This window comes from Haplochromis burtoni, unplaced genomic scaffold (assembly GCF_018398535.1).
Source record: "Haplochromis burtoni strain Fernald_Lab_line unplaced genomic scaffold, NCSU_Asbu1 Contig_289, whole genome shotgun sequence".
NCBI classification, from domain to species: Eukaryota; Metazoa; Chordata; class Actinopteri; order Cichliformes; family Cichlidae; genus Haplochromis; species Haplochromis burtoni.
The window spans coordinates 612,340-626,787 of NW_024582650.1; the positions used below are offsets into that span (position 1 = coordinate 612,340).

The 14,448-nt window shown below is 41.0% G+C and overlaps 1 protein-coding gene across 7 annotated transcripts in view; it reads left to right on the plus strand.

Moving 5' to 3' along the window:
- Positions 1 to 14,448, plus strand: part of myo16 (myosin XVI) — a 105,547-nt gene that overhangs the window by 66,964 nt on the left and 24,135 nt on the right. For all 7 annotated transcript variants that reach the window (XR_317470.3, XR_317471.3, XM_005948832.2 and 4 more), the window contains exons 22-27: positions 2,189 to 2,341; positions 2,762 to 2,962; positions 4,430 to 4,505; positions 6,998 to 7,194; positions 8,452 to 8,532; positions 9,483 to 9,688. Coding sequence is in view for 5 of the 7 variants with exons in the window: in XM_005948832.2 (XP_005948894.1) it covers positions 2,189 to 2,341; positions 2,762 to 2,962; positions 4,430 to 4,505; positions 6,998 to 7,194; positions 8,452 to 8,532; positions 9,483 to 9,688 (914 nt within the window). In the remaining 2 variants the exon portion in view is untranslated. The remainder of the gene's footprint in view (positions 1 to 2,188; positions 2,342 to 2,761; positions 2,963 to 4,429; positions 4,506 to 6,997; positions 7,195 to 8,451; positions 8,533 to 9,482; positions 9,689 to 14,448) is intronic.

Genomic DNA, 14,448 nt, shown 5'->3' on the forward strand with positions numbered 1-14,448 from the left:
GTGTGTGTGTGTGTGTGTGTGTGTGTGTGTGTGTGTATCCGGAGCCTCAGAGTGTAATTCATAGTGCTCAAGAGGCTAAGTGCTTATTCCTGCTACTGAAAGCTCACACTTCCTCCCTGTGGAGCTACTAGTTTTTCACAGCTTTTATTAAGAGAGTGTCTGTTTGTATTTGCTTTGTATGAGTGTGTGTGTCTGTCACTAAGATAACAGTGGCCTAGCCCATCTGGATTTTTTTCCAGTCCAAATGGAGGTGAGAGATTATTTCACCTTTTCTATTTAAGTCATGGAAAGTGCCAGAAGAGAAAAGAAAGTAACAGGATAAGAAAATCTAAAAAAAAAAAAAAAAGCGAGAGGAAAAACTACTGTGTCTGGCACTGCATGCTTTCTTTCATCAGACACTAAACCCACAGAAGAGGGAAGAGGAGGGGCAACTTCCGGATAAACACAATGACCTCGTACAGTAGACGTGGCACTTCAGTGACAAACAAGCTCTGACATGTTTGTACACACATGTGCACGCATATGCAGCAGCGTACCCGAGCACGCTCCACATGCGCACAAGGATCGGGGTCATTAGAACTTGTTAATTAGAACTGTGTTTGCAGGGATGTGTTGTACCTGCTCAACACTTTGCTAATGAGCTAACTCAATCAACCACCTGCTGGGGCTAAGCTGTTAATGGACTAAACTAGCTTGGAGTAAAAGAATAGACTGAAGATGGGACCGCCTGCACTATGAAAAATATATTACGCCTGTTAGTTAATGATTACCATGCATTCAGCAAATCAGATTTTATCCTAATATCCTATAATTATTGTGATATTTTACTTCTGCTGTATTGGAGCAGTTTCTGCCTTGGACTAGTCCAGTTATAGTACACTGCCAACCCAGAGAAACTATAGAAAGGAGAGTTGATGTGACACTTTGCACTGCAGGTTGACCACTCTATCCTGCTTCTCATACTCCTATTAAAAGGGCAAGCTATGACAGTATGTAGCTGGCCCTGAGTGCCTTTGAGTGGTCTGTACTTATTGAAATTGCGGCTGTGGCAGTGAGTGCTGCTCGGACTTTAACTGCATTTGTTATTGAATTTACGATGCTATGGATATGTCTCTGGTTACTCTAGTGCTCCTATTAACAGTAGCCATCAATAGGGCACAGATGATTTGCATCTGCAGTGCTTCTGTTCGATATGACAGTTGCATTGTTCAGGGATACAGTCGCATCATAATCGTGCTCAGTAAGCTCAACCAAGACCTGCATATAATTAGTGTTACACATGTTTTATAGATGTTTCACAATCTCTTTCAATCTTTTTTGTCATGTGTTTACAATAAACTGCAAAGTGTTTTTATTTTCTGGGATTCCTGGGAAAATTCATCTTCAGTTTTCCCAGGAATCCTGGGAATTAAACATGTTTCTTTTTAATAACTTCAGCTAAACTCTGATCATTTAAAGCAGCTCTAATACACCACGGAGAATCGGGCATGCATGTGTTCACAATGACATTTTCTACGTGTTTTTCTGCTTATTATTAAGGCAAAATAGACAATTAATGTATAGTGGTGTTACCAAAATATAACTATAATATATAAATCAGATGGACCAATCATAATTAAAATAGATTCTGAGTTTCCCCGATTAAAGCAAAAATGAACTTGCAACAACAGGCATCATTTCTTTTAGTCACATTTGTTCATTTTGCACTCACTTTTTTCCTTCTTCTGGATGTGTGCATAAACAAGGCCACACCATACAAAATGTGTTACCGTGGAAATGCAATCCCACAGTGTCAACTCAGAAGTTGGAACATGTGCTATTGACCCCAAATGCTTTGTATTCATTAACAGGCTACATTTTTTAATAAACAGCACTCAAGTTAATTTTTTCTCTGTCTTTACATTTCCCGGGAACTGGGGAAATAATCTTGCTAGGATTTCCCAGGAATCCCATTTTCTGGCATTAAACCCTAGTCTACACCAAGGTGTCAGACATTTGTAATAGTTTACTGGTCCACTGTTACAAGAGAAGTCAGCTCATTTATGCCCCCGACAGCCGATTGTGTCCAGCATTGTGAACATTTTTGTTCTTTAAACATAAGCATTCAGCAGCATCTCTCTGATGAACGTCAGCCATGCGTGCTGAAGAGTGTTTACATGCTGGTGTGTGTGCGCTCTGTGCATTCCAGCTGTGTGTGAACATGACCAATGAGCGGCTGAGGCAGTACGTCTCTGAGGTGCTATTCCAGCAGGAGCAGGCTGAGTGTCTGCAGGAGGGCATCGCCATGGAGAACGCACGCTCTCCCAGAAACCACCCAGCCATTCTGGACTTCTTTTTTCAGGTACTGTATGCTTCTAGTTTGGACCAGTCCAGTCCAGTTTGATCTGACATTATGTAATGCAACAATCCCAACCACACTTTCCCAACCTAACTTTTGGAATCACAATTATTCAGTTTTCTAATGTACACAGTTAAAGTCTTGACGTTTTAATTGAGACAAAAGGCAAAAACATAACATGTTCAAAAAGTCTATATAAACATAACTGCTAATGCCCCTCTAAGCCAACTGTCTGCCTCTGTTGTAATTGGTGCGAGAAATCTCTAAATCAAATAATATCACTGAATCTCCTTCATGTCACACGAAAAAAAAAAATGTGGCTCTCTGGAAGTGTCACAAAATATGGATTACTGTTATTGCTTAGTGCTTGTAAATATCTCCTAAATAAATGATAATGTGAACATCTGTTTGTTCCTCCTCTAGAAGCCCCAGGGACTGTTGTGCGTGTTAGATGAGGAGAGCCAGAGCCTGCGGCCATTAGAGCAGACCTTGTACAAGAGGCTCTCTGCCCAGTTGGACTCCAACCAAATTCATGGGCTGTCTCTCACTACCAAGGATGGCAATGGGAACCCCCCACCGAAAGACCAAGGCCCAGCCTTTATTGTCAGCCACTATGCAGGACAGGTCTGTGTGTGTATGGCAATTTTATTTCAGTAGATTTTGCAAAGGATTAATGAGGATGAAGTGAGGCCAGCTATAAAGAGCATGAATGTTAGAAACGCAGTTAGTCCAGATGACATACTTGTGGAGGTGTGGCGATGTCTAGGATGTCTTTTTGAGCACATTGTTTTATACAGTGTGAGGAGATTGAGAGTAAGAGGATGCCTGAGGAAGATGTGTGTGAGAAGAGAAATGTACTGGTGTCAGTTTTCAAGCATAAGGGTGATGTGCAGAATTTACAGAGGGAAAGAGGTGATGACTCATACCAAGACATAGGAAAGAGTTGCTGAAGCTAGGTGAAGACGAGAGATGATGATCAGTGAGCAGCAGTATGGCTTCATGCCAAGAAAGAGAACTATAAATGTGATGTTTGCTTTGAGAGTGTTGATGGAGACGTATGCAGAATGAATTTGTGAATCTAGTGAAAGCATGTGAAAGAGTGCCAAGTGAGAAACTATAGTACCGCATGAGAAAGTCTGGAGTGGCACAAGAAGTATGTGAGGGAGGTGCAGGACATGTATGAGGACAGCCATAAAGTGGTATGGTGTGCAGTAGTAGTGACAGATGGGTTTAAGATGGGGGTGGGATTACACCAGGGGTCGACACTGAGCCCCTTTTTGTTTGTGATGGTGATGGACAGGCTGACAGATGAGGTCACACGGGAGTGTGGACTGCGATGTTTGCAGACAACATTGTGATCTGTGATGAGAGTTGGGAGCAGATGGAAGAGAGACTAAAGGTGAAAGTATGCTCTGGAGAGAAGAGGAATGGAAGTCAATAGAAGCAAAGCAGAACACATGTGTTAATGAAGCAGGTGTGACAGTGAGCAAGCAAGGAGAGAGGTAGTGAGGAGTTTAAATACCTGGGGTCAACCATCCAAAGCAACAGCCAGTGCACAAGAGAGCTAATGAAGATAGCGCAGGTAGGATGGAGTTGATTGAGATGAGTGTCAGATTTGTGACATAAAGATGGCAACAAGAGTAAAAGGTTAGGTTGGTTGCAAGACCAGCTCAGTTCTCATCATGGAGATGGTGGCACTGAAAAAAAGACAGGAGGCCAAGCTGGAAACAGTAAATCTTAGAAATGAGTACATCGATAGAACTTATTGAGGCAAGGCTGAGATGGTTTGGACATGTGCAGAGGAGGGATGGTGGTTATATTGGACCACACAGAAGGTTCATGGATCCAATAAAGGAGGATTGGCCCAACAGAAGGAGAATGCTAGAGAAAGGGCGATATTGAGGCAGATGATCCACTATGGCGACCACTAAAGGACCAGCCAGTTACTGGGCCTGTTTGTATTGCATCTGTATCTGTGGTTCATAGCACATTTGCGAGATATGAACTGATAGAATAAATATAATGGAATATTTTTTTATACTAGTATATATTTCTTGATTTGTATTTATTTGTTTGTTGGTTTTTTGCCAGATTTCATACAACCTCACGGGATCGCTCACAAAAAACAAGGACTCTCTTCCTCAGAATCTCCTGTTTACGATTAAGTGTAAGTACCCAATGAATAACAGACATGCGTGCACATTGTGGTGTCAGCACGCGCTTCATTACAAAGACGCACTCTTGTGTAAACAAACAGCACACAAAACCACTCGTTGTCCAAATGTGGTTGTGTTTTTATATGTGCGTTTCATCCCCTGTGCAGCAGACAGCACCGTCTGTGTGTATATTGTCTATAGAAAGTGCCAGATGTGAGGTGTTGTGGTTAGCAGGACACAGGGACTCGCTGTGTGACTGCCAGGCTAGCCTCGTGTCCAGAAGCCTAATTGCTATAATTTCCATGATGAGGCTAATCTTCTAAAGGCTAGCTCGTCTCTCAGACTTGGCTGTTATCCCTCCGTCTGACAGGTCGATGCATCGCTGCCTTTCATCCACACCGAGACATAAACAATGTGGTTTTTTTCTTTTAGGTGGCATCCCCTCGTCACTTCTTGTTTAGGGCTTGAAGTTAAAAGGACCAAAGTGTCTGCTATGTGCATTATTACATGAAATTGTAGGCTGTGGATATAGGGTGAAGATGATCTAAAAATAATGCCCTGAATGTTTTTATAATCAGTTTACCTGAAAAAAATGCAAGATTTATTCCTTGTTTTTCTCACTGTTGCTGTAGAGAGCTCTTTATGTTTGTTGTTCTTATTGCTCTTTGACTCAAAACCAAAACAGTGTGCCCAAAATGTTCGTAGTGTAGTTCAGTATTCTGAATCCATGTAGCTTATCTCCATTTTTGAAACAAAACACCAACTGAAAGAATAAGATAATGTTTGTAACAGCATTTTAAAGGTGGAAATTATGACTTTTTACATATAATTTTGTTCTTAAAATTGAATTGGGTATTTAAAAAAAGTTACATAATTTGGATACATGTTTAATGTTCGAACCGTTCCATTTCGCAGATATGTCTTATGAGATTTCATTACAAAGACGGTAGGTTGATTAAGCTAATTTAGGGTCTGTGTTCATGCGAGTGTTTGCACACAAAGACTCTTTATTATTATCTTCCCTTGTTTATAATTCTGCAGGATGCTCAGACATTTTGCAGTATACTGTTTCATGTTTCTGGCTAGCTATTCACTTAACCTTTGTTTGCTCTTCACAGAAGCACTCACTTAAGGGTTTAGCCCCTCTTAGTGGGGGCAACAGCTCTTGTTCTTGTAATTTTACATGCACTATACCACGGTTTGGAAAACAGGAGCACAGCAGTGTTGAAAAAGGTTACTCTTGAAATGTAATAGGCTATAAATTGCTAGTTACGCTGTTAACATTTAAAAAAAGTTATTTTAATTAGTTTTTCAAAGTATAAAAGTCAAAGTGGTTAACAATCTTTATACTTTACAGCAGCAATAGAGTTATGGTTTACTTTCAGAAAGAAAAGAATGAATTTTATGCACTGCCGGTGTTCTTGTGCTACAACATGATCATCTGCTCCTGCGGCAGTCATGGCAGACTCCGGTCACTTCGAGCAAAGTGCACTGATTTCTTTGGCAGACAAGAGGCAGTTTAAATTCAAAGAAGAGAGCCAATAAAAAACAAGAGTAGAGATTTAAGTGCAAACTGCCAAGTGAATGAAGTCTATCTAGACAGCTCCTGTTAATCTACCCAACCCTTGATGATGTGTCTATAAATGTGATAAAACTAAACACCCCTGCATATTTTTTTTAATATAGCGTGTGAGCTGTTTATAAAAAATGATACATTTGAATATAATCATCGTCATTGGTTAGCAATTGTGTCATTGTCTTTCATTTTATACCAAAAATGAAACAACAAAAAGCAATCCTGGTGTCTGTTTTGTGTCACCAACTGCTCTGATTTATATTTTTCTTTAAAATGAGTAAAAAAACCTTTTAGTTAAGAACAAAAAACTGTTTCCAGATTTTTCTTTCAAAATAGATTATTGATCGAGACAAAGCTACATGGATTATTCAGATGATCGAAGTGATTGCCATGAATAAAAAGGCAATTAGCTTGGAGCTTTTAGTATTTAAGTCCTGAAAGAAGTCTTGTTTTTTATTTGCTTAACTGCCACCATCCTTTACCACCTCTCCTTCGCTCTCTCTTTCCTTTTTTTCTGTCTTTCTCAGCCTTTCAGATTAGAGCCACACACCCACGTTCACACACATGTTGTTTGGCTTTCTGAATGAGCTCATTGTTGTTGCGAACCGCTCCACGTGTTATAGAGTGACATGGTCCACCCCCTCTTGTTGCCTAACTGATTGTTGTTTACATGCAGATTAATTTTATGCATCCTCCCTGCTTACACTCCTCCACTGATTTTTCTCTCTGTCCTTGTTCATTTTTCTTTCTTTCTTTCTTTCTTTCTTTCTTTCTTTCTTTCTTTCTTTCTTTCTTTCTTTCTTTCTTTCTTTCTTTCTTTCTCACCTCTCCATATTCGCTTCCACCCACTTTTTCAACCAATGCTATTGCTTCTCTTACCCTTATGTTTTCCTCCCTCTCTGCATGTATGTGCTTTGTGCCCGGCAGCCAGTGAGAGTGTGTTGCTGCAGCAGCTCTTCCAGTCCAAGCTGACTCAGACTGGTTCCTTGGTGCCAGCAGCCCGGAGCTGCATAGGGCTGAGGGGGCCTAAAGCTGCCTTGTTGCTCCACAGGATACCATCAGTCTCCCTTGTCAGTGCCTGCTCAATCCCCCAACAGCCCCGGAGGTACCATGATCTTACCAAGGTACGGTACCTTGCACACAGTAGGATGAGTCCACTACTGTGGCTACACCCTACACTTGAGCCAATACACTGACATCAATTCACCTTTATAGTATTTTTAGTGCGTGACCACTAGATTTAAGTAAACTAAAATATTACATGGCCACTTCAACTGCATATTAGAAAATAGGACTTGGTGACATGTTTACCCAGAAAGCTCTGCTGTAAAGTGACCACTAAAATCAATCGATGGAAAAACTGGGGTGGTATTTTTCAGGAACAAAAAAAGAAAAGTCTAATTTAGGCTTCTTCCCACCACACTGCTATATATAAACATCTGGGAATTCGATTTGTTTGTGCAGCCCTGCAAGAGATAAAAGCTCCGCAAGAATGTATACACGTGCACATGAACTGGGGGCATTAGTGTGCTTATACATTTTTCTCAAAACACGAAAAAGCACACCTGAAAACGATAGTGTCCCAACTCTCTTCGTTCAGCTGTTTTTCCCTCTTTATTTTATCTGTTTCAATGTTTTGAAAGTACAGTGTAGTGGTGCACATATGTGATGGTTGTATAACCTTCAGGAGGCCCTGTCTGCTGTTTCTGTGGCTCATTAGCCATCTAGAGCAAAGGCTTATACAAGGCCCCTTTAACCTCACTGATCTGTCCCAGCAGCCTTATACGGTAACACTAGGCAATATTGTTTTGCTGCTCAGTGTATAAGCCTGTAAATATAACAGTGAAGCACTGAACCTCTTCTTACATATGACGAATCATAACTGTGTCTGAATTCTAAATATGCTACATATTTGTGGGGCGATCGTGGCTCAAGAGTTGGGAGTTCGCCTTGTAATCGGGAAGGTTGCCGGTTCGAGCCCCGGCTTGGACAATCTCGGTCGTTGTGTCCTTGGGCAAGACACTTCACCCATTGCCTACTGGTGGTGGTCAGAGGGCCCGGTGGCGCCAATGTCCGGCAGCCTCGCCTCTGTCAGTGCGCCCCAGGGTGGCTGTGGCTACAATGTGGCTTGCCATCACCAGTGTGTGAATGTGTGTGTGAATGGGTGGATGACTGGATATGTAAAGCGCTATATAAATACAGGCCATTTACCATTTAATCTGATTGCAAGAACCACACTAATTATCAAAGATATCAACATGGTTTTATTAAGGCTGCACAAATTTGATGATATGTGATGATAATGTTCCATATTCATCAATGGCCCCTTCAAGAGGTTCATCTGTCTAACAAGTTCATGTATTATCGCTTCCTGCTTCCAGATCTTGAAGAAAAAGGGCTCCAGCTCCTTCCTCCAGCGACTAGAGCGTTGTGGACCCACCACAGTGGCAGTCCAGCTAAGGGTATGATCTCGTCCCGTTACATAATTCTTCCAGTTGCAAGCGAACGAAATTTTACAGGAATAAAGCAAAGGAATTTATGTCAATCTTGTGAATTACTGTGCATTTGCAACAATGCAAAACTAAGTTTAGAATTGGGTGCTGTGATTTCACAACTATATAAAGAAGCACAAATTTTCAGTTAGAGGAGAGCAGGGGAGAGTGGCTTCTTGGTGGTGACGCAAGAAGCCTAAAATGTGGTTGAGAGAAGCAGTACCTTTGGTTTGAATGAAACCAGTGTATTGCACAATCAGACTTGTGGACTTGTGGTCAACGAGTCCCTCTGGGAATGGCAGGGAAGGAGAGAGTGGGCTGAAGAATGATGCTGTACCAAGCCAAACATGAAGCCCTCCACATGAATGAATGAACAATGAACAAAAACCACTGTGTTCTGTGGGCACGTATTTGAGTGTGTGCATACGCATGTTTGGAGGGAAGACAGTTATGTGAATGCTGCTAGTGGCATCCAAAGATGAGGGGTGAGGTATTGAGCACTGAAACCTAAGGGTATGCAGTGCATAGACTGACGTCAGTTTGACGAATGGCAAAAACACAGATGTAAGTGTTTATGCGTCTATGTGACCTTGAATGGAGCATCTTTGAATTCAGGGATTGAAGAAAAGCTCTTTCTCGCGTTCTCCCTCACACACCCGTAGACAGAGCAAAGAGCTCTTTGTGCTTTTGTTTTCTCCAGAGGCAAAAACACACTCCAAAATCACACCACTTTGTCACAAACACATTGTAATTTTGCTCCAGTTTGTGCAGCACACACGTCAAACATCAAATGAAGTCAGACAATCCTTCCTTCCTCTCTAAATTACTTTACATGTAAAAACAGCCACGAGGCTATTGTGATCGACTCGCTAAAAATGTGCAATTGAATGCATCTCCTCTGTGTTTTCTTTCTCTTCCAGAACACACTGTCAGAGTTGGTTAGCAAACTGCAGGCCTGCACTCCCCACTTCGTGGAGTGTGTGCGACCCAACTCCAGTTGTCAGCCAGACAATTTTGACAGCTTCCATGTGTCTACCCAGCTGCAGTACATCGGGGTGCTTGAGATGGTGCGCATGATCCGTTATGGTTACCCCGTGCGCCTGTCCTTTCCAGGCTTCCTCAGCAGGTCAGTGTTATAGCAGCGGATAAGAGTGCTGCAACTATCGAAACTTCTCCTCTTAATTTACTCTTTTGTCTCCGTATGCTGATCCACTTTATGACCACATCTTTCTTAGCTCTCAGATGCTACTTTTAGGGAAAGGTCTTAAATTTGACATATTGCTCTGCTTCTTTGTCTCTCTGACTCATCTCAGTTATACCGAACCATTCCCAGCAGGTCACTGCGAAACTTCCCTTTATCTGTTACACATCCAGCAGGTGAAAGTAGACTTAAAGATTCAGAGCAAATGACTGCTAATGAATGCATGGGCATATACCCTACAGTACTGCGAGTTCACAGGCAGACCGACATATTTGAATTGAAAAGTCACTGCGACTCTTATTGTTACGAGTGCAGCGTGACCCAGAATGTCTTTTTTTAGGTATAATGGGAGACCATTGCTGCTAATGAGTACCACAGACATTTCCCATGTCAGCGTGACACACAGGCATTAACCAATTGTACGTAAGGTCATTTTGTCCTGCACTTGACGGTTATTTTTGACAGTTACTCCACATCACCTGACTTCCCTTACTATCTGCTACTACCCCTTTTTTAAAAAAACGCTTTGCCTTCATGTGTTACTCATTGTTCTTTTTTTGAGAAACAGAGAAAACAATGTGATTTTGACATTCTGTTTCTCCTCCATTTCTATGTCTCACTTCCTCAGCTTCAGTTAATTGTCTCAGTTTTTCCTGTCTTCTGATTCTGAGAACCAGTAAAATACTGAGAGGATTTACCTCGAAGTCCAACCACCTCCCCACCCCCTTTCCCTCTCTCTCTCTCATCCTCTGTTCTCTTAGCTTCTCTCTCTCTCTTTTTGAGGATAAAGGGATTAACATGAACATTCTTGGCAGATAATGAGAGACGACAAAGCTGGTCACATGACCCCCTCAAAAGTTTCCACTACTTTGCTGTAAACATCACCCCCCCCGGACACACACACAATCCTCCTACCCACCACCTACACACACACATCTACACATATTCATACATACAAACTTGTGCAAACCAGCTCCTCACTTCCTTAACCTCAATTGAAAGAGTGGATGAATCAAAAACCTGTTCAGTATTTTCACCGCTAATGAGTTTGAAGCAACATTCTTGAAGTTGTCGAAACATAATTATGAGAAGTTAAAGAAAAGGAATGGCTGTGCCTCTTAATGTTTGGTTTTCTATTCAAAGTAACTCACTACTGTAATCACATTCAATTTCTCTGTAATGCTGTAATCTTAACACATTAATTAACAAATTCAGCTATGCCAGTTTTTTGTTACACATGTTGCAAGTTCTTCAATTATCTGCACACCGCACACTGAGCAGTTAGAAAGAAAAAACAAACATGCACTTTTGCACTTTCACTACATTCAGCTCAGTTTGGTTGGTGGGTTTAGTGGTTTTCTAGTGGACTAGAAAAAACACTTAACCACTAAATGGATTTTGAAACAAGAAAAATGAAAGCAGTGAGTCAGACATCACATATTGTCCACATGATTGACGTTTGTAGATTTTACTGTACACATGAATCCATCACAGTTTTCAAATAGTGATAGGAACACTTAGATAAATATATCCCCTCAAAGTGTTTTAATGAAATCAAGAAATAGGTTTGTTGTTTTTGTATGATACACGGAAACATGAGGCTTCAGAATTTTACAATGATCTTGTATTTTGACCTTGGGAATTTCAAACAACATTGGTTTTATTGCTTCCTGTTGCGCTATCTCTCTCTGGATTGTCTCAGGCACAGCCCAGCATATAACAGCCTGTACCTGCATAACAGCCTGCACCTGGGTGGGGTCTTGCCTGGTATGGTAGACCCCAGCCTCCATGGATCTTGGGCTTGGAGCTTGCTCCTCTGCTGCCATGATTAGTGCCTTTCTGCTATCTTTCAGTCCAGTTTTGTCCAGCCATTGGCGAGATTTCTTGATATCAGCCATTTCTATCAGCAAGTGGTTCATGCTGTGCAGGGCCCTGTCCTTCCATTATGGTAACTCTTCTTGCTCCTCTTCTTTATCGGGTTTCTGCTACCTGAGGTATTCACTAAGCACACTATCTTTTGTGGCCATCTTCCTGATGTACTCATGGATCTTTGCTGTTTTTTTCTGGATAGTGGTTTTGACACTCACTAGTCCTCTACCACGCTTAGTGGACAGTCTCAGGGTGCTGGCCTTGGAATGAAACCCTCCACGCATGGTAAGGCTTCCTTGTCTTGATGTTAGTGGCTTCTATCTTCTCCCTTGGCCACCTGATCTCAACAGGGTATCTGACAACTGGCAGTACATAGGTGTTGATTCTCCAGATCTTGTTCTTCCCATTCAGCTTAATTTCTGCAGTTATTTGGTATTTGCAGCTTTCCTAACAACATCTTCATGATTCCCATTTGCCTGTGGGATTCCCAGATACTTGTAACTGTCCTCACTGTCTGCAATGTTGCCTTCTGGTATTGCAGTTCCCTCGGTTCTGACTACCTTCCCTTTTTTTTCACCATCTGACTACACTTCTCCAGTTCAAATGACATTGCAACGTCATTACTGTAGATTCTAGTGGTTTGGATCAGTGAATCAATGTTTCGTTTACTCTACTCCATGTAGAGGAGGCGCCAAATGATTCCTCAATTCTGTAGTCAGTATCCATAGCCAGTCTTGTAGCAGAACAGCAGTGGGGACAGAGCATCTCCTTGGTAAATCCTGCACTTGATGGTTGTTCATTTGGCTTAAAGTTGGCCTCTAGTGTTGTTCGCCACATCCCCATTAACTTTCAGATGAAGGCTCTTAGGGTTCTGTCGATCTTGTTGTGTGTAAATAAAATATTTATCCTTAATTTTTTGATAGGTGTTCCACAGAGTTCCTAGTTTTATCAGAATTTAAATCAAGTTCATGTATGATAGGACATTTCTGAAATTATAAAAAAAAAAAAGCAAAATGTAGATTTGTAATGGCAATGAATGGAATGCCAAGCAGCATATAAAATAGTATCATCTGCATAAAAATGTACATTACAGTTTTGGGTGGCGGAGGGTAAATTAAAGGGGTTTAAGAATAGATCTTTGTGGGACACCTGTCCAGATGACAAGTGGACTTGAACTGAAAACCACTGGAGTCTCCTGAGATCTGTCAGAAAGACAACAATGAAAGCATTTAAGGGACTGTTCATCTAAACTGACTGAGAATTGTTTTTCTAATAAAATGATGTGATCTACTGAATTAAATGCTTTTGGTAGATATGAAAAATGCATTACTAATGATTATCAAGGGCTTCAATAGCATTACTACATGCTACAATAACATTGTAGTACACATACTGCAGCTGTTGTTGTGCTTTGTATTTAACACATGACTTTTCTGACTATAAAATGTTTTGTTTTTTCCAGATACACTTTCCATTAGGAACGCAGAATTAGACCATTTTAAGACAGGGCGTCACTTACTTGAGTCACTTGGGTCACCACCTCTATGCAGTGGGCGCATTCTTTGCCAAAGAATATTAAGAATATAAGTTGCAGTTGGCTTAGCACTGATGTGAAGGAGGGATGGATTTAAATTGTCCTTCGATTTGTTTAAGCTTTAAGATAGTTTACTGTAGATCTCTTTGTGTTTTCAGAGTTACGATTCCAGCTTTTGTGAGTCGTCTCTGGCATTAAAAGCAAAAGACAAAAACTGTTGAATGCCTGTGTGGCAGTTTTTTTGTTGTTGTTGTTCATACAGTAAATGGTGTGTGTTCTGATGTGTGTGTGTTTTTGTAAATCAAAGCAATACCTGATTTAAGTGGTTGCCACTCACAAAACACCAGTCAATCCAGGCCATTTGCCATTCATCTCTCTCAGCTCCACTGGGTCCAGCGCACACAGTGCCAACCTATGATCACTGCTTGGACTACTGATTTGGGGGTGGATTGCACTGCTGTTTTCCAGAGCTCTTTCTCACTTGATGTCTCATTCTTTCCTCACTTACTCTCTCTTCTGAACCACTGTTTGTATTTTTCCCGCATCATCACTACCTACTTTTGTCATGTCCACACAGTCATTCCAGTTTCGTACCATTTCTTTTTTTTTATTCCATCTTTTCCCTGCAATGTGTCTCTCCTTCAGAAATAATCCCAGGCTCTAGACTAATCAGAATGGCAGTCCATTAAATTACTCATTATCCTTGACTTTGCTGTAGTCTCATGAATACAAACAGAGCCATGCCTACACAGAAATACACACTTACACACTGAAGCCTCGCAGGCCACTCGACTAAGTCAAAGCGGCAGCCTGAAGCAAATTACATTAGTGTCCTGGTAACCAGGGTGATTTACGATGAAATCTGTTTTACTGGTGCTTTTATTTGTCTTTTATGATACCATATGTGTTTTGTGACCAAGTTTATTTTCTGCAAATGTGTGAGGTCAAATAGGACCATTTGAACCTTGTTTCTTCCAACCCCAGCCCTCGATGTGTGTTGTTCTTATCATTTATCCAAAATTGGATGTGAAAGATTTATAAGTATTTACAGAGCGCGGTACAAATACAGTCCACAAGAATAAAAGTCATTTTTAAATATGATTTTTTTCCAAGTACATCTTCATTACCTTCCACTGATAGATAAAAATACAAATTTCTTGGTAGTACATAGAAAGTAATGTCGGCAGATATTATTGACTAAATGTTGCCACCATGAAATATGTCTAAGGAGCAGCTTCAGAAAGGAAGTAAGAGTTTAAATTACAAATGCACTGTCATTACC